Consider the following 23,102-nt stretch of genomic DNA (forward strand, 5'->3'; position numbering starts at 1 on the left):
TTTCCCCCTGCTTTTTTTTTTTTTTTTTTGGGTGAAAAGACTTTTTTTTTTTTTTTAATCGAATTTGGTGAAAATAAGTTGGACTTATCAAAAAGCCAGGCATTCATATAAAATTGGAAGTACTTTTATTATTGTTTTTTTTTTTTTATTTAGGTAAATGTACTACTATCATTATAATTCTTTAAGTCAATGAATGGAATTTTTTTTTTTTTTTGGGATCATAATGAATAAATTTCTTTGTATTTTTTTTTTTTAATAATTGGTTTGCAATTCATATCACGGTCGAATATATTTTTATTATATATATATATATATTATATAGATAAATTTTACAATATATTTGATTTGTATGTAAATTTTAATACTATTTATAATTTTTTTATATAATAATATTGATAATAATTTTTAAAAAAATTATCATCAATATTTAAAATTCGTATATAATTATCCCTATTATAAACAAACTATGCACGCATATCTATTTTGGAACAATAAGTACGTATTATATATTAGCGGCTTTATGTCAAAAACTCTATTTATTTTCAACTGGAAACAACCGACTTCCGCTAAATCACACCACGTAGGTAACTACTTGTGCTAATGAATTTAATTTAATTTATTTATTTATTTTTTTTATGATTTGTGTATTTGTGCTATTTTTCAAGAAAAAATTAATATTATTCACTGTAGTGACCACTTGTCTAACTAAAAACTTTACTCTTTCATAAAAAAATAAAATAAGAAATTGTTTCTCAAAAGTTGATTGTTGCACAATTAATATTATAAATAACAATGTAATAAAGCTGGACACGAAAAACAAAATAACAAAGATCAAGCAAGCTTTACGATTATTCGTCTATTAGTCTTTTGGTTTCTTTCCATTTCTCTCAAATATATAAAAAATCTCTGTTCCTTCTCAAAACTGTGTTTGACTTAATATTATTTGGTTTAGACTTTCGAAGCAGATTAATGGGGATTTTAACAGACGCTAATGATCAGACCTCTCTATTGCATACCCAAATCTCCAAGCCTTCTCTCACTAGAACTGGTTTTGTCTCCCTTCTTTCACACTTTATATCATTTTCTTCTTCAACTTTATTTTAGTTTTCATACATATATATATATATATGCAGTCTGTCTATGGTGCGGACGGTACTTATGCGGATCACAATATTGGTGACAGTTTTTAATAATATTGGTGATGATTTTCTAAAAACCTGTTGTTAATACTATGAAAAACCGCCACTAATACTGCGGTCTTCATGCGGACTGTCTTCACCATAGAATTTCTATATATATATGTATGTATATATATCATCTACAATCAAGATAGCTAATGAAATTATAAATTATTATCATATATAAATCAGATTATTGACATAAAATATTAAAATTTAAAATTTAAAAATAATAAATAATTAAATATAAATTTAATGATGTATTAAAACTTTATTTATAAAAAATGAATATTTTTGGATTCGGTGGTGATTGGTAAATGCAAATTTAAAACCATGAGATTGTCTGACTCTAAGTAAAAGATAAATAAACCAGAATTATGTATGCTTGCTTATATGTAATTTGAAAGCACAGTAGAAAATTCCAATGTAGACAAATTGAACAACTGCTGATAAATTTTTTGTATCATCATGTGTGATGATATTGATGATTAATTAACAAAACTATTTGAGTAACATGAATGAAATTGATGTAAAAAAAGTTCATATATTTCATGATCATGAACTTTTTGATTTGTATATTAGATTTGTGAAATTAATGTTTGAAAATTTTCTTTAATTTTGTAATTGAAGGGAACGTATGGACAGCAGTAGCACATATCATAACAGCGGTGATAGGGTCAGGGGTACTATCCCTTGCATGGAGTATGGCTCAGTTGGGTTGGATTGCTGGTCCTTTGGCCATGCTTTTCTTTGCCCTTGTAACCCTCACTTCCGCTTTCCTTCTCTGCAACTGCTATCGTTCTCCGGACCCTGAATATGGACTTTATCGAAACCGCTCCTACCTTGAAGCTGTTCATAACAAATTTAGGTAAGGAATCAAGCAGCTGTTCAAAACAATTTTGATTTAACCCTGAATATGTTATTAAGTCATATGTTAATTATGCATGGATATTAATTGATGCTCTAAAAAATGCCGGCCCTGAGAAAAAACCTTCACGTAAGTGTAACTATACTTGAATATTGATTGATGAGGTATTCTACAATTTGGTTATTTGGCCTCGGATCTTCACAAACTGGATGGTTTGCAAGCTGAAGCATCAATCAATTAGTCACACTCACATATAATGCATAATAATGATGAATCTTTTATCATTTGGTAAAGGGGGAAAATGAGATACCTAAATGCCTCCAGGGACCAAACACTCTTGGCTAGCCACGCAGCTGGGTGAGTAGGTAGTTTTGGGTAGCTTATATTTTCCATGTTGAACAAATTTATTGGCGTCTGTCAAGTCAACACCCACATTAGATTTCTCTGTTGTTCTATTTTATTGGCATGAGTTTGGCCTCTACTCGAGGTTCCTTGGCTGAAAACAACAATTAGACACTCTCTTCCTTAAGAGTACTGAAATTGATCACATATATAATCTGATGAATCAATGTAACAATATATTTATATATATCTCTAATAATCTGCTGCTCTTATAATATGAATGTTGTGGGTCATAAATGGGTGTTTTGAGTTGAACAAAATTTTGATGGTTCAATTCAAAAGTATAAGGTTCGATTGGTTGCAAAGGGCTTAGATCAAAAGTCTTTGTTTAATTTTAATGAACCTTTAGTCTTGTAATTAAGCAAGCAACAATCAGACTGGTATTAAATTTGCTATCTCATTACATTGGCCAGTTAAACAGCTAATTTTTAATAATGCTTTCCAAAATGGTGACTAACAAGAAGTACTGTATATGTCACAACTACAAGGATATGAAAGCAAACAGTTTCCTAAGCATCTTTGTCGATTACATAAAGCCTTGTATGGGCTAAAACAAGCTCCAAGAGCTTGGTTTGAGAAGTTATAAGGAGCATTAATTCAAAAAGTACTTGTTAACTCAGTTGCTGATTCCTCACTATTTGTGCTAAGAGCTGCAAATCATCGCTATATATGCTTTTGCTAGTTTATGTGGATGATGCAATCATCACAGGTTCTGAATTGAAAGCTATTGAAGAGCTTATTGCTGGTTTGAATGCTCAATTTTCACTGAAAGACCTGGGAAATTTAAGTTTTTTTTTTTTTTTTTCTTGGGAATTGAAGTTGCAAGTAATCATAACAGTATGCTTTGACTCAAAAAAAGTATATAAAGGATTTTCTCATTAAGACTAAGATGTATGAAGCAAATTGTTTTCCTTCACCAATGATGGCCAATAAACCAGTAACTCCGTCTATGGGAGATATTATGCATGATCTGCGGCTGTATATGAGTACTGTTGATGCTCTCCAATACTTAACCATCACCAGAACTGACATATCAGTTGCAGTTAATAAACTTAAGTCAGTTTGTAAAAGTCTCCAACTACAACTCATTGGGAAAGTTTTAATCGATTACTCAAATACTTCAAAAACAGTTTACCACGGTTTAAAGTTATAGGCTTCAACAAAATTGGGTCTCCATGGATTTGCAAACTTTGAATTCGGCTAGTGACAGAGATGACAGAGGATCCATCAATGGTTATTCAGTTTTTTGTGGTCCTAATCCCATTTTGTGGAGTTCTTAAAAGCAATCTGTGGTAGCACGGTCAAGTACAGAAGCTGAGTAAGATCACTTGCTCACCTTACAGCTGAATTGTGTTGGTTGAACAACTTGATTACTGAGTTAAAAATATATTTTCCAGTCCCCCATAGCGTGGACAGAATCTTAGTGCGGCTGCTCTTGCATGTAATCCAATCCTACATTTGAGAACCAAGCATATTGAAATAGATCTACACTTTATTCGAGATAATTTTTTGAAAATTCATGGAAATTAGGTGTATACCTACTGAAGAGCAAGAAGCTGACTTGTTTACTAAACCTCTTTGGTACGATGAGGTTTCTCTGTTTGAAATCAGAACTCAGAGTTGTGAATACCTAATGTTAGTCTTATCAGTTGAGGGGGAAATGATTCTTGTCTGGCAAACTTGTGCTTGTCTATTCAGACATCATCAAGTTTTAGGGGAAACGTTGGACAATATGTATTAGTTAGCTGTGCCACGTCACTGCTAGTTAGTTTTGCTTTGTCAGCATCTAATCTGGTTTCTCTTCTTGTAACTAAGCACGTGCACTTGTAGTTTCATTGTAACAAGACTCTGAGTTTGTAACAGTGACAGTCAATATAAATACAGAACATAACTTCATTGTGAAGCTAACCCGAATCATTATTTTCTGGGAAAATAGAATTTTCTCTTGCTTTCTTTTCTTTTCTTTTTCTTCCTTCTTTGACTTCTTTTCTGTAAAACTATCGTATAATATACACACATGCATATATAATACAGAGTTTGATTTTATTATTTTTTTTTTTCCAAAAATTTTTCTTTTCCCTTTTGGTGTAAAATAAGGAGGTATGGATAGTAATGGTTTACATGATTTTCAGGGAAAAAGAATGCCTTGGTATGTAGCCTATTTCTACAAGTGAACTTGTTTGGGACTGCTGTTGTCTATACTGTGTCACATCTGCTATCAGCTTAAGGTGTAGCAGGTCATCAAACTCTAGATGGTGCCTGGAAATGAGAGATTTTCCTATGGTCCTGCCTGTTTTCAGTTCGGAGAACATTAGTATGAATAGTTGTAGATTACACCTTAGAATTAGATGTAATCCTAAATATTTTTCCATTGGGTGTAGAGCAATTCAGAATTCATACTGTTACCCCATAAAAGGGAAGCTAAGCAACAGTGGATATGAAGATGCATCTTATATGCTATTTTGAGGTTGTTCAAATTTTACTGTCACAGCTACCTGATTTCCATAATTTGCAATGGCTATCAATTGTTGCTGCAATCATGTCTTTCAGCTATTCTTTCATTGGTCTTGGACTTGGCTTTGCAAAACTCATAGGTAATTGCAGTCTATGCTATGAAACAGTCAGAGACTTCAATTTGATTTCTTTTTTTCTTTTTTTCTTATACCTAAAACAATAATTTTCTTGTCATTATAATTTCAGGAAATGGTTATATTAAGGGAAGCATTGCAGGAATCTCTACTTCTACTACAGCTGAAAAAACACTGTCGGTATCTCAAGCTGTAGGAGACATTGTATTTGCCTATCCATTCTCTATAATTCTCATTGAAATACAGGTGTGGCATTACTTTTGATTGAAATACCTACTAGAAAACCAACATTAAATAGCAATTTTGGGCATTGATCAAATGTTGAAATTTGCAAAAACATGAAGGATACTTTGAAGTCACCTCCACCAGAAAACCAGACTATGAAAAAGGCCTCCACCATAGCAGTTGTTGTTACGACCTTCCTCTACCTCAGTTGTGGAGGTTTCGGATATGCAGCCTTTGGTGATGAAACACCAGGGAATCTCTTAACAGGATTTGAATCTTATGGACCACGTTGGCTCATCAACTTTGCTAATGCTTGCGTTGTGCTTCATCTGGTTGGAGGTTATCAGGTATTTTTCCTACTCAGCATGCCAATGTCATATTCAAATTCTGATATTAACTTTTTAAATTTGGGGTTTCGAGTAAAACAGATCTCAAATGAGCAACGCTAGTCAGCACAGATTTTGTTGCAATACAAGTCTATGTCGCATGCTCTCATTTGCTGGCTGCATTGGCCTTGTCAGCCAAAAATATAAGCTGTGCAGTTGTTCGAGATAATCAACGAGTAAAATCATACCAGCATTACAGCAGTGATGAGGCTGTCTCTACTTTCTATAATGCACCTTTTATTTAGTTACTCAAAATCTTAATGTTAACAGATATTCTGTCAACCACTCTTTGCAAATGTTGAAAAATGGTTAGCCGAGGTGTTCCCACACAGCAGATTTGTAGAGGACAATTACACAGTTAGACTGCCATTGTTGCGCCTTTTTACATTAAATCCTCTAAGGCTGTGTTTCAGGACAGCTTATGTTGTGTCAACAACTGGAATTGCAATCATATTTCCTTACTTCAAACAGATATTGGGCGTGCTAGGCGGCGTGAACTTTTGGCCCATAAGTATATATTTTCCAGTAAAAATGTACTTGAAGCAGACGAAGATTGCAGCTTGGATAGCAAAGTGGTTAATGCTTCAAATTTTCAGCACTGTTTGCTTGTTTATAACTGTGTTTACCTTGATTGGATCAATCCAAGGAGTAATAAGTGAAAAACTGAGCTAAAAGGCTGCAAAAATTTCCTTCACAATGGGATCAGAAAGTCTTTTGAATGTATTATAATGAATGATCTTTCCTGGCCTAAATTGTAAAAGGAAAAAAGAAATGTTATCTTGTGTATATAATTATCACTATTGTGGTTTGTGATTTGTATTTATGTGAATAATTATTTCCTAGAATGTTTAATAACCATCTCAAACAACAGAAACAAACGCTGAGTCACATGAAAATCCAAATGTTTGATAATGACAATTTGATTGGGAAGTCGAAAAAATGTACAGAAAATAAAAACCGATGAAGCTATGAGCCTAGATATGAACTATAAAAAAATCGTCAACATCATTTTCGTACCTTATTGACAAAAATCAATGTATATTCATTGTTGTATGGAATTTGCCCTGAAACTACACATTATGCCAGTCAAAAGCTGTGGTGTCAAAATCAGAACACTATTGATGATGTGTTCATTAATATTTAATGTATACCATATTATATATATATTGCTTTCATAGTCAATTCATAATCAAATACCCAATCAAGGTTTAAACTTTATCAGTTTGCAGGCTATGCTCGGAATCCATAAATAGGGTGCGAAAAAAAGAAAAAAAAGAAAAAATGTACGTAAAAGATGGATGGGACATTTGCTTTGCTTTTAGATAAATGAATAAGATAAAGTTCATAATAATTTAATTTTTAAAAAATAATAACTCTATTTTTTTTAATATTTATTATAAAGTAGAAAATTTTGGTAATATATATGATATTGAACTTATCAAAAGGCCAGGTAGTTTCCGCTATAAATTTGGTAGTGCTTTTATGATTAATCAAGAAATAGATGAATGAAGATGCTTTGTTGTAATTCATACCATTGTGGAAACGTGTTTATAGTGTGTACAAATGTGCGGTGTGACAGCGATTGGCATTTTGTCCGAACACCCATTATTTTGGACTGGAAAAGCCACCGAACTTCCACAAAATCAAACCACGTGGTCACCAATGTGTGGTAAAAATTATTAGATTTTTTTTTTTTATGATTTTGATATTTTACAAGCACGAAGGAGTACAATATTCTACCATCGACCACTCATCTACAAGAAACTTTACTCTTCTCCACATAAAAAAATATTGGCTAGAAAAACCTGCATGTGACACTTCACACAAACCAAGTATAATAAAAGTTGGACACGACAACCATAGCTATTGGTTCATAATTAGTCGTCATTATTATTATTATTATTTTTTTTTATTTGCTTTTTTTCATTTCTCCACAAGATATAAATCTGAGTTCCTTCACAGAATCGTATTTGACATAATATCATTTGGTTTAGATGCGGATCAATGGGGGGTTTAGAAGATGCAGATTATCAGACACCATTGTTGCATACTCAAGTCTCGGAGCCTCCTCTTATCAGAACTGGTTTGTTTCCTTCCTTTTTTTTTTTTTTAATACATATACTATTTTCTTGTTCGAATTTATTTTAGTTTTTTTTCTGGTATTAAGGAATGTGATATGTAGATATATGCATAATCTATATGTATCAGAAGTTGAAGAAATCAGAAATGCATCTAACTTAAAAGTGCACCGGAGAATTTCCATGTAGAAAAATTTAATAGCCGCTGGTTAATGTTTTGCAAAAGACCAAGCAAGCATTACGATTATTTGTCTATTTAGTCTTTTGGTTTCTTTCCACTTTTCTCAAATATATAAAAAATCTCTGTTCCTTCTCAAAACTGTGATTGACTTAATATTGTTTGGTTTAGAATTTCGAAGCAAATTAATGGGGGTTTTAACTGACGCTGATGATCAGACCTCTCTGTTGCATGCTCAAATCTCCAAGCCTTCTCTCATTAGAACTGGTTTTGTCTCCCTTCTTTCACACTTTATATCATTTTCTTCTTCAACTTTATTTTAGTTTTCATATATATATATATATATATATATATCTAAACGTATATATATCGTCTACGATCAAGATAACTAATGAAATTAAAAATTATTGCCATAAATAAATCAGGTTATTGTCATAAAAGATAAAAGATAAATAGAGCAGAATTATGCATGCTTGCTTATATGTAATTTGAAAGCGCACCAGAAAATTGCATCATCATATCTGTGATGATAATGATGATCAATTAACAAAACTATTGGAGTAACATGAATGAAATTGATGTAAAAAAGTTTATATATTTTGTGATAATGAACTTTTTGATTTGTATATTAGATTTGTGAAATTAATGTTTGAAAATTTCATAAATTTTGTAATTGAAGGGAACGTATGGACAGCAGTAGCACATATCATAGCAGGGGTGATAGGGTCAGGGGCATTATCGGTTGCATGGAGTATGGCTCAGTTGGGTTGGATTGCCGGTCCTTTGGCCATGCTTTTCTTTGCCCTTATAAACCTCACTTCCGCTTTCCTTCTCTGCAACTGTTATCGTTCTCCGGACCCTGAATATGGACTTTATCGAAACCGCTCCTACCTTGAAGCTGTTCATAACAATTTAGGTAAGGAATCAAGCAGCTGTTCACAACAATTTTGATTTTTGACCCTGTATGTGTTATTAAGTCATATGTTAATTATGCATAGATATTAATTGATGCTCCAAAAAAGGCTGGCCCTGAGAAAAAAGCTTCATATATAACTGTAACTATACTTGAATACTGATTGATGAGGTATCCTACAATTTGGTTATTTGGTCTCCAATCTTCACAAATTTGGATGGTTTGTAAGCTGAAGCATCAATCAGATAGTCACATACCATGCATAATAATGATGAATCTTTTGTCATTTTGTAAAGGGGAAAAATGAGAGGACCAAAATGCCTCCAAGGAACAAGCACTCATGGCTGGCCACGCAGCTGGGTAGGTAGTTTTGGGTAGCTTATGCTTTTCATGTTGAACAAATTTATTGGTGTCTGTCAAGTCAACACCCACATAAGATTTCTCTGTTTTTCTATATTATTGGCATGAGTTTGGCCTCTACTCAAGGTTTCTTGGGTGAAAACAACGATTACACACTCTCTTCCTCAAGAGTAATGGAATTGATCACATATAATCTGATGAATCAACGTAATAATATATTTATATATATTTCTAATAATAAGCTGCTCTTATAATATGAATGTTATGGGTCATAAATGGGTGTTTTGAGTTAAACAAAATTTTGATGGTTCAGTTCCAATGTATAAGGTTCGATTGATTGCAAAGACCTTACATTAAAAGTCTTTGTTTGATTTTTATGAGACCTTTAGTCTTATAATTAAGCCAGCAACAATCAGATTGGTATTAAATTTTGTTGTCTTGTTACATTGGCCAGTTACACAGCTAGGTTTTAATAATGCTTTTCTAAATGGTGACTAACAAGAAGTACTGTAAGTGTCACAACCACAAGGATATGAAAGCACACAGTTTCCTAATCATGTTTGTCGATTACATAAAGCCTTGTATGGGCTAAAACAAGCTCCAAGAGCTTGGTTTGACAAGTTAAAAGGAGCATTAATTCAAAAAGTATTTGTTAACTCAGTTGCTGATTCCTCACTATTTGTGCTAAGAACTGTAAATCATCGCTATATATGCTTGTGCTAGTTTATGTGGATGATGCAATCATCATAGGTTCTGACTTGAAAGCTTTTGAAGAGCTTATTGTCGGCTTGAATGTTCAGTTTTCACTGAAAGATTTGGGAAATTTAAGTTTTTTATTTTTCTTGGGAATTGAAGTTGCAAGAAATCATAACAGTATGTTTTGACTTAAACAAAGTATATAAAGGATTTTCTCATTAAGATAAAAGATGTATGGAGCAAATTGTTTTCCTTCACCAATGATGGCCAATAAACCACTAACTCTGTCTATGGGAGATATTATGAATGATCCGTGGCTGTATATGAGGAATGTTGATGCTTTCCAAAACTTTAACTATCATGAGATCTGACATATCATTTGCAGTTAATAAACTTAGTTTGTAAAGTCTCCAACTACAGCCGTTGGGAAAGTTGTAAATGATTGCTCTAATACTTGAAAGAACAGTTTATCATGGTTTAAAGTTTTAAGCTTCAACAAAAGTGGGACTCTCTAGATTTGCAGACTCTGATTTGGCTAGTGACAGAGATGACAGACGATCCATAGGTGGTTAGACAGTGTTTTTTTTTTTTTTTTTTTTTTTTTTTTTTTCTTTTTTGGTGTCCTAATCTTATTCTGTGAGAGTTCTAAAAGCAATCTGTGGTAGCAAGGTCAAGAACAGAAGCTGAATACAGATGGATTTCTCACCTTACAGCTGAATTGTGTTGGTTGAATAAGTTGATTACCAAGTTAAAAATATATTTTCCACTCTCCTATAGCATGGATAGAATCTTAGTGCAGCTGCTCTTGCATTTAATCCAATTCTACATCAAAGAAACAAGCATATTGAAATAGATCAACACTTTGTTCGAGATAATTTTTTGAAATATTCATGGAAATTAGGTATATATCTACTTAAGAGCAAGTAGCTGACTTGTTTACTAAGCCTCTTTGCTACAATGAGGTTTCTCTATTGGAAATCAAAACTCAAGAGTTGTGAATAACTAATGTTAGTCTTATCAGTTGAAGGGGGAACGATTCTTGTCTGTCAAACTTGTGGTTGTCTATTCAGACATCATCAAGTTTGAGGGGGAATGTGGGACAATATGTATTAATTGTTAGCTGTGCCATGTCACTGCTAGTTAGTTTTGCTTTTTCAGCATCTAGTTTGGTTTCTGATTTTTTGTAACTAAGCATGTATACTAGTAGTTGTCATTGTAACAGGACTCTGAGGTTGTAATAGTGACAATGTCAATGTAAATACAGAACATAACTTCTTATGAAGCTAACCCGAATCATAATTTTCTGGGAAAATAGAATTTTCTCTTGCTTTCTTTTCTTCTTTCATCTTCCTTCTTCGTCCTCTTTTCTATAAAACTATTGAAACTATACACACATGCATATATAATACAGAGTTTGATATATATATATATATATATATTTTTTTTTTTTGTTTTCCCAAAAATGTTTCTTTTTTCTTTTGGTGTAATATAAGGAGGTATGGATAGTAATGCTTTACATAATTTTCAGGGAAAAAGAATGCCTTGGTATGTGGCCTATTTCTACAAGTGAACTTGTTCGGGACTGCTGTTGTCTATACTGTCACATCTGCTACCAGCTTAAGGTATAGCAGGTCATCAAACTTTAGACGAATGCTTGGAAATGAGAGATTTTTCTATGGTCCTGCCTGTTTTCAGTTTGGAGAACATTAGTATAAATAGCTATAGATTAATCCCTAGAATTAGAGGTAATCCTAAATATTTTTCCATTGGATGCAGAGCAATTCACAATTCATACTGTTACCCCATAGAAGGGAAGCAAGGCAACTGTGGGTATGGAGATGCTTCTTATATGCTATTATTTGGGGTTGTTCAAATTTTACTGTCACAGCTTCCTAATTTCCATAATTTAAAATGGCTATCAATTGTTGCTACAATCATGTCTTTTAGCTATTGTTTCGTTGGTCTTGGACTTGGCTTCGCAAAAGTCGTAGGTAATTGCAGTCTATGCTATGAAACCGTCAGAGACTTCAATTTGATTTTTCCTTTTTCTTCCTCCTAAAGCAATAATTTTCTTGTCATTATAATTTCAGGAAATGTTTATATTAAGGGAAGCATTGCAGGAATCTCTACTTCTACTGCAGCTGAAAAAACATTGTTGGTATCTCAAGCTCTAGGAGACATTCTATCTGCCTATCCATACTCCTATATTCTCATTGAAATACAGGTGTGGCATTACTTTTGATTGAAATACCTACTAGAAAAAACCAACATTAAATAGCAATTTTGGGCATCTATGAAATGACGAAATTTGCAAAAACATGCAGGATACTTTGAAGTCACCTCCACCAGAAAACCAAACTATGAAAAAGGCCTCCATCATAGCAGTTGCTGTTACGACTTTCCTCTACCTCAGTTGTGGAGGTTTTGGATATGCAGCCTTTGGTGATGAAACACCAGGGAATCTCTTAACAGGATTTGAATCTTATGGACCACGTTGGCTCATCAACTTTGCTAATGCTTGCGTTGTGCTTCATCTGGTTGGAGGTTATCAGGTATTTTTCGTACTCAGCATACCAATGTCATATTTAAATTCTTATATTAACTTTTTCAATTTGGGGTTTCGAGTAAAACAGATCTCAAATGAGCAACGCTAGTCAGCACAGAATTTGTTGCAATACAAGTCTATGTTGCATGCTCTTATTTGCTGGCTGCATTGGCCTTGTCAGCCAAAATACATAAGCTGTGTAGTTGTTCAATGCAACCTTATTTTATAAGAAATCAACAAATAAAATCGTAGCAACATTACTGCAGTGGTGAGGCTGTCTTTACTTTCTATAATGCATTTTCTATTCAGTTACTCAAAAATCTTAATGTTAACAGATATACGGTCAACCACTCTTTGCAAATGTTGAAAAATGGTTCGGGGAGGTGTTCCCACACAGCAGATTTATAGAGGACAATTACACAATTAGACTGCCATTATTGCCGGTTTTCACATTAAATCCTCTAAGGCTGTGTTTCAGGACAGCTTATGTTGTGTCAACAACTGGAATTGCAATCATATTTCCTTACTTCAACCAAATATTGGGCGTGCTAGGCGGCGTGAACTTTTGGCCCATAAGCATATATTTTCCAGTAACAATGTACTTGAAGCAGACGAAGCTTGAAGCTTGGACAGCAAAATGGTTAACGCTTCAAATTTTCAGCATTGTTTGCTTGTTTATAACTGTGTTTACCTCGACTGGATCAATCCAAGGACTAATAAATGAAAAACTGAGCTAAAAGGCTACAAAATTTTCCTTCACAATGGGATCAGGGACTCATTTGAATGTATTATAATGAATGATCCTTCCTTTCCTAAATTGTACAAAGACAAAAAAACAAAAAAATGTCACCTTATGTGTATAATTATCACTATTGTGGTTTGTGATATGTATTTATGTGATATGTATTTATGTGAATAATTATTTCCTAGAATGTTTCATAACCATCTCAACAACAGAAAAAAACGGTTTAGTCACATGAAAATCCAAATGTTTGACAATGACAATTTGATTGGAAGTTGAGAAAACGTATAGAAAAATAGTCAACATCATTTTCCTACTATATTGACAAAAATCAATGTATATTCATTTGTTGTATAGAATTTGCCCTGAAACTACACATTATACGAGTCAAAAGCAGTGGTGTCAAAATCAGAACACTATTGATGATGCATTCATCAATATTTATCGTATTCCATATCATATGTATAGCGGTTTCATAGTCAATTCATACCACTAGTGATAGAAATATTGGTGTTTTGTATTTATGGAAATATAAAAGTATAATTTTATGTATATATTTTTAGAAATATTGATGTCGACAGAAATATTAATAAAATTAAATAATATAAAAAATATAATTATTAGAATAAAATAATAATAACATAGTTTATAAATATTAAAAATTATTATAAATAAAAAAAATACAGTATTTATTATACATTTAATAAATATCTTAAATTATACTGTATATATATTTAATTATAAATCATTAATTTATATTGATATGACGATTTATATAGTTAAAAACTTCTTCACTCATGATATAGATATATTTAGATTAAAAGTTTATTCAAATATTATTTTTCATAAAAAAAATAATATTAATTAGCTATGGATAAATAAATATAAATTTATTATTATTTTGGATACACTTCTTGTTACTCTTATAAACATGTAAAATATATATATATATATATATATATATATTCCTAAAAAAATAAAAAGAAAAATACATGTAAAATAAAAGTTTTGTATTAAAATGAAACAAATGACAACATTGTAATAAACACAAAAAAATAAGGTGAAATTATTATTTTAAGCAGTGCATTGCTTTTGGAAAAAGTTGAAAGACACATGTCAATTGCATCGAAAGCAAACCAAAACAAAGTAATCGGAGTCCACAAAAAAGGAAAAAGAAAAAAGAAAAAAGAAAAAGAAAAAAAAAAATTGAGTCCTCCTGAAAATCACGGCTTTTCCCCCTTTCTTTTCTTCTTTTTCTGGGGCTTTCCTACTTTTTCAGAGTAATATAAAGAGGAAGAGACAGTGATAGAGAGAGGCGTGGAATATCTCTACAGCTTGCGAGCCACGGAGAGAGCCGAAAAGGCTAATGAGAGAAGGAGGACCCACAAGGTAAATATGGCTGATTTCGACAACATTTCTTCCTCCTATAGGTGTCGCCGCCCGTCGAAATCCAACATTATCACCAACATTTCGCTGAAGTCGTTGATATTTTTTTCCCCTGGAACTTTAAACTTAATCAGTTTGCAGGCAATATTCGTAATCCAACAATAGGGGCCCAAAAAAAAGAAAAAAAAAAAGAAAAAGAAAAAGTGTACTTAAAAGATGGATGAGACATTTGCTTCCCCTTTTCCGTTTAAAAAACGATTAGGGAAGGTCTTCTGTATATATAATCACTGTTAAACTATCTTTAATAATTTTGTTTATTATTAAATTTTTTATCACATTAAAAAAATAAATCATCATTCAAAATTTTTTTTATTAAATCTGTTTAAATATTCAGTTAAAATAATATAATAAATAAATAAATAAATAATGTTAGTGTGACCTTCTATTTTTGAAATTTTTTTAATATTATCAACTTTTTTTAAAAAAATAAACTAATATAAAATATTTAATTAACTAATAAACATAAATACCTTTTATATATACTATTATTAAAGAATACTTTTAATATTTATTGTACATTTACACCATATAAATTTAGACTATATTAATTTTTATATTATATAAATGAAAATTCACATTTATTTACTATTAAAGATGTGTTTATAGGTAAAATTTTTGTCTTGTACTAGTTACTAAAAATACAATCGAATTAATTAATATATCCATATTTGGCATTTAATTTATAATTCCAGCTCAAATTGTAAAGTTTCATGTACCTATTGGATGCACATTTATACAAAATACATTACATATATATTTTTGTAATAACGAAACACATATTATTTATTTATTTATTTTTTTCCCTATATACACATATATGGAGTTGGACTTATCAAAAAGCTCGTTGGGTTCTCTTATAAAATTGAAATAAAAGTGTGGTAATATATATGGACTTGGACTTATCAAAAAGCTAGGTAGCTTCACCTATAAATTTGGCAGTGCTTTTATGATTAATTAAGAAATAGATGAGTGACAAATGTACGGTGGGACAGTGATTGGCATTTTGTCCGGACACCCATTATTTTGGACTGGAAAAAGCCACCGCCCTTCCACAAAACCAAACCACGTGGCCACTAATGTGTGGTAAAATATAGTAGATATTTTTTTTATGATTTTGATATTTCACAAGCAGGAGGGAGTACAATATTCTACTACCATTGACCACTCACCTACAAGAAACTTTAACTCTTCTCCACATAAAAAGATATTGTCTATGAAAAGCTGAGTGTGACACTTGATACAAACCAATATAAGAAAAGTTGGACACGAAAACCATACCTACTGGTTCATGATTACTCGTCATTATTTTTTTTATTATTATTATTATTGTTATTTGCTTTTTTTCATTTCTCCCCAATATGTCAATCTGAGTTCCTTCACAGAATTGTATCTGACATAATATCATTTGGTTTAGATGCGAATCAATGGGGGGTTTAGAAGATGCAGATTATCGAACGCCATTATTGCATACTCAAGTCTCGGAGCCTCCTCTTATCAGAACTGGTTTGTTTCCTTCCTTTTTTTTTTTTTTTTTTTTTTTTTTAATACATACACTATTTTCTTGTTCGAATTTATTTTAGTTTTTTTCTGGTATTAAGGAATGTGATATGTAGATATATGCATAATCTATATGTATCAGAAGTTGAAGAAATCAGAAATGTATCTAACTTAAAAGTGCACCGCAGAATTTAATAGCCGCTAGTTAATGTTTTGCAAAAGACCAAGCAAGCATTGCGTTTATTTGTCTATTTAGTCTTTTGGTTGCTTTCCACTTCCCTCAAATATTAAAAAAATCTCTGTTCCTTCTCAAAACTGTGATTGACTTAATATTATTTGGTTTAGACTTTCGAAGCAAATTAATGGGGGTTTTAACAGACGCTGATGATCAGACCTCTCTGTTGCATGCTCAAATCTCCAAGCCTTCTCTCATTAGAACTGGTTTGTCTCCCTTCTTTCACACTTTATATCATTTTCTTCTTCAACTTTATTTTAGTTTTCATTTATATATATATATATAAATGCATATATATCGTCAACAATCAAGATAACTAATGAAATTAAAAATTATTGCCGTATACAAATCAGGTTATTGTCGTAAAATATTAGAATTGGTAAATGCAATTTCAAAACCGAGATTTTCTGACTCTAAATAAAAGATAAATAGAGCAGAATTATGTATGCATGCTTATCTGTAATTTGAAAGCGCACCAGAAAAATCCAATGTAGACAAATTGAACAGCTGCTGATAAATGTTTTGCATCATCATATATGTGATGATAATGATGATCAATTAACAAAACTATTTGAGTAACATGAATGATATTGATGTAAAAAAGTTCATATATTTTGTGATCATGAACTTTTTGATTTGTATATTAGATTTGTGAAATTAGTGTTTGAAAATTTTCATGAATTTTGTATTTGAAGGGAACGTATGGACAGCAGTAGCACATATCATAACAGGGGTTATAGGGTCTGGGGCATTATCCGTTGCATGGAGTATGGCTCAGTTGGGTTGGATTGCAGGTCCTTTGGCCATGCTTTTCTTTCCCCTTATAAACCTCACTTCCGCTTTCCTTCTCTGCAATTGTTATCGTTCTCCGGACCCTGAATATGGACTTTATCGAAACCGCACCTACCTTGAAGCTGTTCATAACTATTTAGGTAAGGAATCAAGCAGTTGTTCACAACAATTTTGATTTTTAACCCGGTATATGTTATTAAGTCATATGTTAATTATGCATAGATATTAATTGATGCTCCAAAAAATGCTGGCCCTGACAAAAAGCCTTCATATAAGTGTAACTATACTTGAATACTGATTGATGAGATATTCTACAATTTGGTTATTTGGTCTCCAGTCTTCACAAATTTGGATGGTTTGTAAGCTGAAGCATCAATCAGATAGTCACACTCACATACAATGCATAATAATGATGAATCTTTTGTCATTTGGTAAAGGGGAAAATGAGATGACCAAAATGCCTCCAAGGACCAAATACTCTTGGCTAGCCACGCAGCTGGGTAGTTAGTTTTGGGTAGCTTATACTTTTCATGTTGAACAAATTTATTGGTGTCTGTCAAGTCAACACCCACATAAGATTTCTCTGTTTTTCTATTTTATTGGCATGAGTTTGGCCTCTACTCAAGGTTCCTTGGGTGAAAACAACAATTACACACTCTCTTCCTAGAGTCATGGAATTGATCACATATATAATCTGATGAATCAACGTAATAATATATTTATATATATCTCTAATAATCAGCTGCTCTTATAATATGAATGTTGTGGGTCATAAATGTGTGTTTTTGAGTTAAACAAAGTTTTGATGGTTCAATTCAAAGTTATAAGGTTCGATTGATTGCAAAGAGCTTACATCAAAAGTCTTTGTTTGATTTTTATGAGACCTTTACTCTTGTAATTAAGCCAGCAACAAGCAGATTGGTATTAAATTTTGTTGTCTCGTTACATTGGCCAGTTAAACAGCTAGATTTTAGTAATGCTTTTCTGAATGGTGACTAACAAGAAGTACTGTATTGTCACAACCACAAGGATATGAAAGCACACAGTTTCCTAATCATGTTTGTCGATTACATAAAGCCTTGTATATGCTAAAACAAGCTCCAAGAGCTTGGTTTGCGAAGTTAAAAGGAGCATCAATTCAAAAGTACTTGTTAACTCAGTTGCTGATTAGTCACTCTTTGTGCTAGGAACTGCAAATCATCGCTGTATATGCTTGTGCTAGTTTATGTGGATGATGCAATCATTATCGGTTCTGACTTGAAAGCTATTGAAAAGTTTATTGCTGGCTTGATTGCTCAGTTTTCACTGAAAGATTTGGGAAATTTAAGTTTTTTTTCTTGGGAATTGAAGTTGCAAGAAATTATAACAGTATGTTTTGACGCAAACAAAGTATATAAAAGGTTTTCTCATTAAGATAAAAGATGTATGAAGCAAATTGTTTTCCTTCACCAGTGATGGCCAATAAACCACTAACTCCGTCTATGGGAGATATTTTGAATGATCGGTGACTGTATATGAGGAATGTTGATGCTTTCCAAAACTTTAACTATCAACAGATCTGACATATTAACTAAAACTTTAACTATCACCAGATCTGACATATCATTTTCAGTTAATAAACTTAGTTTGTAAAGTCTCCAACTACAACCATTGGGAAAGTTGTAAATGATTGCTCAAATACTCGAAAGAACAATTTATCATGGTTTAAAGTTTTAAGCTTCAACAAAACTGGGTCTCTATGGATTTGCAGACTCTGATTCATCTGGTGACAGAGATGACAGATGATCCATCGGTGGTTATTCAGTTTTCCTTTTTTTTTTTTTTTTTTTTTTTTTTTTTGTGTCCTAATCTTATTTTGTGAGAGTTCTAGAAGCTATCTGTGGTAGCAAGGTCAAGCATAGAAGCTGAATACAGATCGATTTCTCACCTTATAGCTGAATTGTGTTGGTTGAACAACTTGATTACTAAGTTAAAAATACATTTTACAGTCCCCCATAGCGTAGACAGAATCTTAGTGCAGCTGCTCTTGCATTTAATCCAGTTCTACATCAAAGAAACAAGCATATTGAAATAGATCAACACTTTGTTCGAGATTATTTTTTGAAAGATTCATGGAAATTAGGTATATATCTACTTACAAGCAAATAGCTGACTTGTTTACTAAACCTGTTTGCTACAATGAGGTTTCTCTATTGGAAATCAAAACTCAAGAGTTGTGAATAACTAATGTTAGTCTTATCAGTTGGAAGGGGAATGATTCTTGTCTGGCATACTTGTGATTGTCTATTCAGACATCATCAAGTTTGAGGGGAATGTGGGACGATATGTATTAGGTGTTAGCTGTGCCATGTCACTGCTAGTAAGTTTTGCTTTGTCAGCATCTAGTTTGGTTTCTGATTTTTTGTAACTAAGCATGTATACCAGTAATTTCATTGTAACAGGACTCTGAGTTTCTAACAGTGACAATGTCAATGTAAATACAGAACATAACTTCATTATGAAGCTAACCCAAATCATAATTTTCTGGGAAAATAGAATTTTCTCTTGCTTTCTTTTCTTCTTTCTTCTACCTTCTTCATCTTCTTTTATGTAAAACTATTGAAACTACACACACATGCATATATAATACAGAGTTTGATTTCAAACCACACCCCCCCCCCCCCCCCCCCCCCCCCCCCCCACGAAAATGTTTCTTTTTCCTTTTGGTGTAATTTAAGGAGGTATGGATAGTAATGCTTTACATGATTTTCAGGGAACAAGAATGCCTTGGTATGTGGCCTATTTCTACAAGTGAACTTGTTCGGGACTGCTGTTGTCTATACCGTCACATCTGCTATCAGCTTAAGGTATAGCAGGTCATCAAACTCTAGACCGTGCCTGGAAATGAGAGATTTTTCCATGGTCCTGCCTGTTTTCGGTTTGGAGAACATTAGTATAAATAGTTACAGATTAATCCCTAGAATTAGAGGTAATCCTAAATATTTTTCCATTGGATGCAGAGCAATTCTCAATTCATACTGTTACCCCATGGACGGGATGCTTGGCAACTGTGAATATGGAGATGCTTCTTATATGCTATTATTTGGGGTTGTTCAAATTTTACTGTCACAGCTTCCTAATTTCCATAATTTAAAATGGTTATCAATTGTTGCTGCAATTATGTCTTTTGGCTACTGTTTCATTGGTCTTGGACTTGGCTTCGCAAAAGTCGTAGGTAATTGCAGTCTATGCTATGAAACCGTCAAGAGACTTCAATTTGATTTCTTCTTTTTCTTCTTCCTAAAGCAATAATTTTCTTGTCGGTATGATTTCAGGAAATGTTTATATTAAGGGAAGCATTGCAGGAATCTCTACTTCTACTGCAGCTGAAAAAACATTGTTGGTATCTCAAGCTCTAGGAGACATTCTATTTGCCTATCCATACTCTATAATTCTCATTGAAATACAGGTGTGGCACTGCTTTTGATTGAAATACCTACTAGAAAAAACCAACATTAAATAGCAATTTTGGGCATTTATGAAATGATATAATTTGCAAAAACATGAAGGATACTTTGAAGTCACCTCCACCAGAAAACCAAACTATGAAAAAGGCCTCCATCATAGCAGTTGCTGTTACGACTTTCCTCTACCTCTGTTGTGGAGGTTTTGGATATGCAGCCTTTGGTGATGAAACACCAGGGAATCTCTTAACAGGATTTGAATCCTATGGACCACGTTGGCTCATCAACTTTGCTCATGCATGCATTGTGCTTCATCTGGTTGGAGGTTATCAGGTATTTTTTCCTGCTCAGCATACCAATTTCATATTCAAATCCTCATATCAACTTTTTCGATTTGGGGTTTCGAGTAAAACAGATCTCAAATGAGTAATGCTAGTTAGCACAGATTTTGTTGCAATACAAGTCTATGTTGCATGCTTTCATTTGCTGGCTGCATTGGCCTTGTCAGCCAAAATATATAAACTGTGTAGTAGTTCAATGCAACCTTATTTTATAAGAAAATTAACAAATAAAATCATAGCAACATTACTGCAGTGATGAGGCTGTCTTTTACTTTCTATAATGCATTTTCTATTCGGTTACTCAAAAATCTTAATGTTAACAGATATACTGTCAACCACTCTTTGCAAATGTTGAAAAATGGTTCGCCGAGGTGTTCCCACACAGCAGATTTGTAAAGGACAATTACACAGTTAGACTGCCACTGTTGCCGGTTTTTACATTAAATCCTCTAAGGCTGTGTTTCAGGACAACTTATGTTGTGTCAACAACTGGAATTGCAATCATATTTCCTTACTTCAATCAGATATTGGGCGTGCTAGGTGGAGTGAACTTTTTTCCCATAAGCATATATTTTCCAGTAAAAATGTACTCGAAGCAGACGAAGCTTGAAGCTTGGACAGCAAAGTGGTTAATGCTTCAAATTTTCAGCATTGTTTGCTTGTTTATAACTGTGTTTACCTCGATTGGATCAATCCAAGGACTAATAAGTAAAAAACTGAGCTAAAAGGTTACAAAAATTTCCATCACAATGGGATCAGAAACTCGTTTGGATGTATTACAATGAATTATCCTTCCTGGACTAAATTGTTAAAAGACAAAATTTTTTTGCCATGTGTATATAATTATCGCTATTGTGGTTTGTGATTTGTAGTGAATAATTATTTACTAGAATGTTTCATAACCATTTCAAACAACTGAAACAAACACTGAGTCACATGAAAATTCAAATGTTTGATAATGACAATTTGTTTGGGAAGTTGAGAAAACGTATAAAAAATAACAACCTATAAAGCTATGAGCCTGGCTATGAACTATAAGACAAACTCAAAAGTCAACATCATTTTCCTACTATATTGACAAAATCAAAGTATATTCAGTTGTTGTATAGAATTTGCCCTGAAAGTGCACATTATAGATGATGCATTCATCAATATTTACTATATACCATATTATATATATATATATTGATTTCATAGTCAATTCATAATCAAATGCTCAATCAAGATCTAAACTTTGTCGGTTTGCAGGTAATGTTGGGAATCAAAAAGTAGGTGGGAATTGAAAAAAGAAGAAAAAGTGTATGTAAAAAGATGTATGCTACATTTGCTTTCACTTTTCCATTTAAAGAACGGTTAAAGAAAGCCCTTAAGCTGGATATATAATTACTTCTTTTAATGGTATTATCTATTATTATATATTTTGTTACATTAAAAAAATAAAACCACAATTCAAAAAAAATTTTTTTTTTTATGAATATGTCTGAAGACCCTATCAAAATGATGTAGTAAAACAAAAAATAAACATTGTCAAATTATTTTGAAAACAAAATTTTCTCAAAAAAATTAATTTTTTCAAAAATAAACCAATAAGATATTTTATTAATTAATAGGCATAAATAGTTCTTATGTATACTATTATTGAAGAATCATTTTAAAATTGACTATACATTTATATAATATAAATTTAGACAATATTAATTCTTATATTACATAGACAACAATCCATATTTATTATTGAAAATATTTTTATGAGTAAAACTTTTAATTTATACTAGCTACTAAAAGTACAGTTGGATTAATTATATCCATATTTGGCATTTAATTTATAATTCCAGCTAATTTGAATCTACAAATTAAAGTTTCATGTCCCTATTGGATGCACATTTATACAAAATACATAATATATATATATATATATATATATATTTTTTGTAATAACGAAATACAGATCGTTTCCATATATACACATATATGGGGCTAGACTTATCAAAAAGGTTGGTAGCTTCTCTTATGAAATTGAAACTAAAGTTTGCAGCGTTTGTAATATATGGGATGGGACTTATCAAAAAGCTAGGTAGCTTCAGCTATAAATTTAGTAGGCTCTTATGATTAATTATAGATGAATGAACATGCTGAGTTGTAAATCATATCATTGTGAAAACGTGTTTATTATATGTACAAAATATATG

General features: G+C 32.1%; 3 protein-coding genes across 9 annotated transcripts; all 3 read left to right on the forward strand.

The window, feature by feature from the left end:
- Nucleotides 1-4,830: 4,830 nt before the first annotated feature.
- LOC107417099 (probable amino acid permease 7) lies at nt 4,831-6,447 on the forward strand. 2 transcript variants are annotated; one of them, XM_060817052.1, is made up of 4 exons: nt 4,831-5,042; nt 5,149-5,282; nt 5,381-5,608; nt 5,918-6,447. In XM_060817052.1, exons 1-4 carry the CDS (start codon nt 4,886-4,888, stop codon nt 6,317-6,319), a joined length of 921 nt encoding a protein of 306 aa, XP_060673035.1. In that variant the 5' UTR covers nt 4,831-4,885; the 3' UTR covers nt 6,320-6,447. The 2 variants fall into 2 exon arrangements, with proteins under 2 accessions (XP_060673035.1, XP_060673036.1); XM_060817053.1 differs by lacking the exon at nt 5,918-6,447 and adding an exon at nt 5,690-5,909.
- Nucleotides 6,448-7,551: 1,104 nt separating this feature from the next.
- Nucleotides 7,552-13,349, forward strand: LOC132799221 (probable amino acid permease 7). Of its 3 annotated transcripts, XM_016025823.4 has the most exons (9): nt 7,552-7,730; nt 8,075-8,170; nt 8,583-8,819; nt 11,401-11,494; nt 11,649-11,702; nt 11,820-11,863; nt 11,963-12,096; nt 12,197-12,424; nt 12,753-13,349. In XM_016025823.4, exons 1-9 carry the CDS (start codon nt 7,652-7,654, stop codon nt 13,152-13,154), a joined length of 1,368 nt encoding a protein of 455 aa, XP_015881309.3. In that variant the 5' UTR covers nt 7,552-7,651; the 3' UTR covers nt 13,155-13,349. The 3 variants fall into 3 exon arrangements, with proteins under 3 accessions (XP_015881309.3, XP_015881300.3, XP_015881293.3); XM_016025807.4 differs by having other exon boundaries at nt 7,553-7,730; nt 11,649-11,863; XM_016025814.4 differs by lacking the exon at nt 8,075-8,170 and having other exon boundaries at nt 11,649-11,863.
- A 2,414-nt stretch (nt 13,350-15,763) lies between these two features.
- On the forward strand, nt 15,764-21,780 carry LOC107417210 (probable amino acid permease 7). 4 transcript variants are annotated; one of them, XM_048473992.2, is made up of 9 exons: nt 15,764-15,889; nt 16,020-16,108; nt 16,481-16,543; nt 17,033-17,269; nt 19,882-19,975; nt 20,129-20,343; nt 20,444-20,577; nt 20,678-20,905; nt 21,237-21,780. In XM_048473992.2, the coding sequence occupies exons 2-9, from the start codon at nt 16,030-16,032 to the stop codon at nt 21,636-21,638; spliced, it is 1,452 nt and encodes a 483-aa protein (XP_048329949.2). In that variant the 5' UTR covers nt 15,764-15,889; nt 16,020-16,029; the 3' UTR covers nt 21,639-21,780. The 4 variants fall into 4 exon arrangements, with proteins under 4 accessions (XP_048329949.2, XP_048329927.2, XP_048329922.2 ...); XM_048473970.2 differs by having other exon boundaries at nt 15,766-15,889; nt 16,448-16,543; XM_048473965.2 differs by lacking the exon at nt 15,764-15,889 and having other exon boundaries at nt 15,896-16,108; nt 16,448-16,543.
- The last annotated feature ends 1,322 nt before the right edge of the window (nt 21,781-23,102 follow it).

The sequence above is a fragment of the Ziziphus jujuba genome, chromosome 1 (assembly GCF_031755915.1).
Source record: "Ziziphus jujuba cultivar Dongzao chromosome 1, ASM3175591v1".
NCBI classification, from domain to species: Eukaryota; Viridiplantae; Streptophyta; class Magnoliopsida; order Rosales; family Rhamnaceae; genus Ziziphus; species Ziziphus jujuba.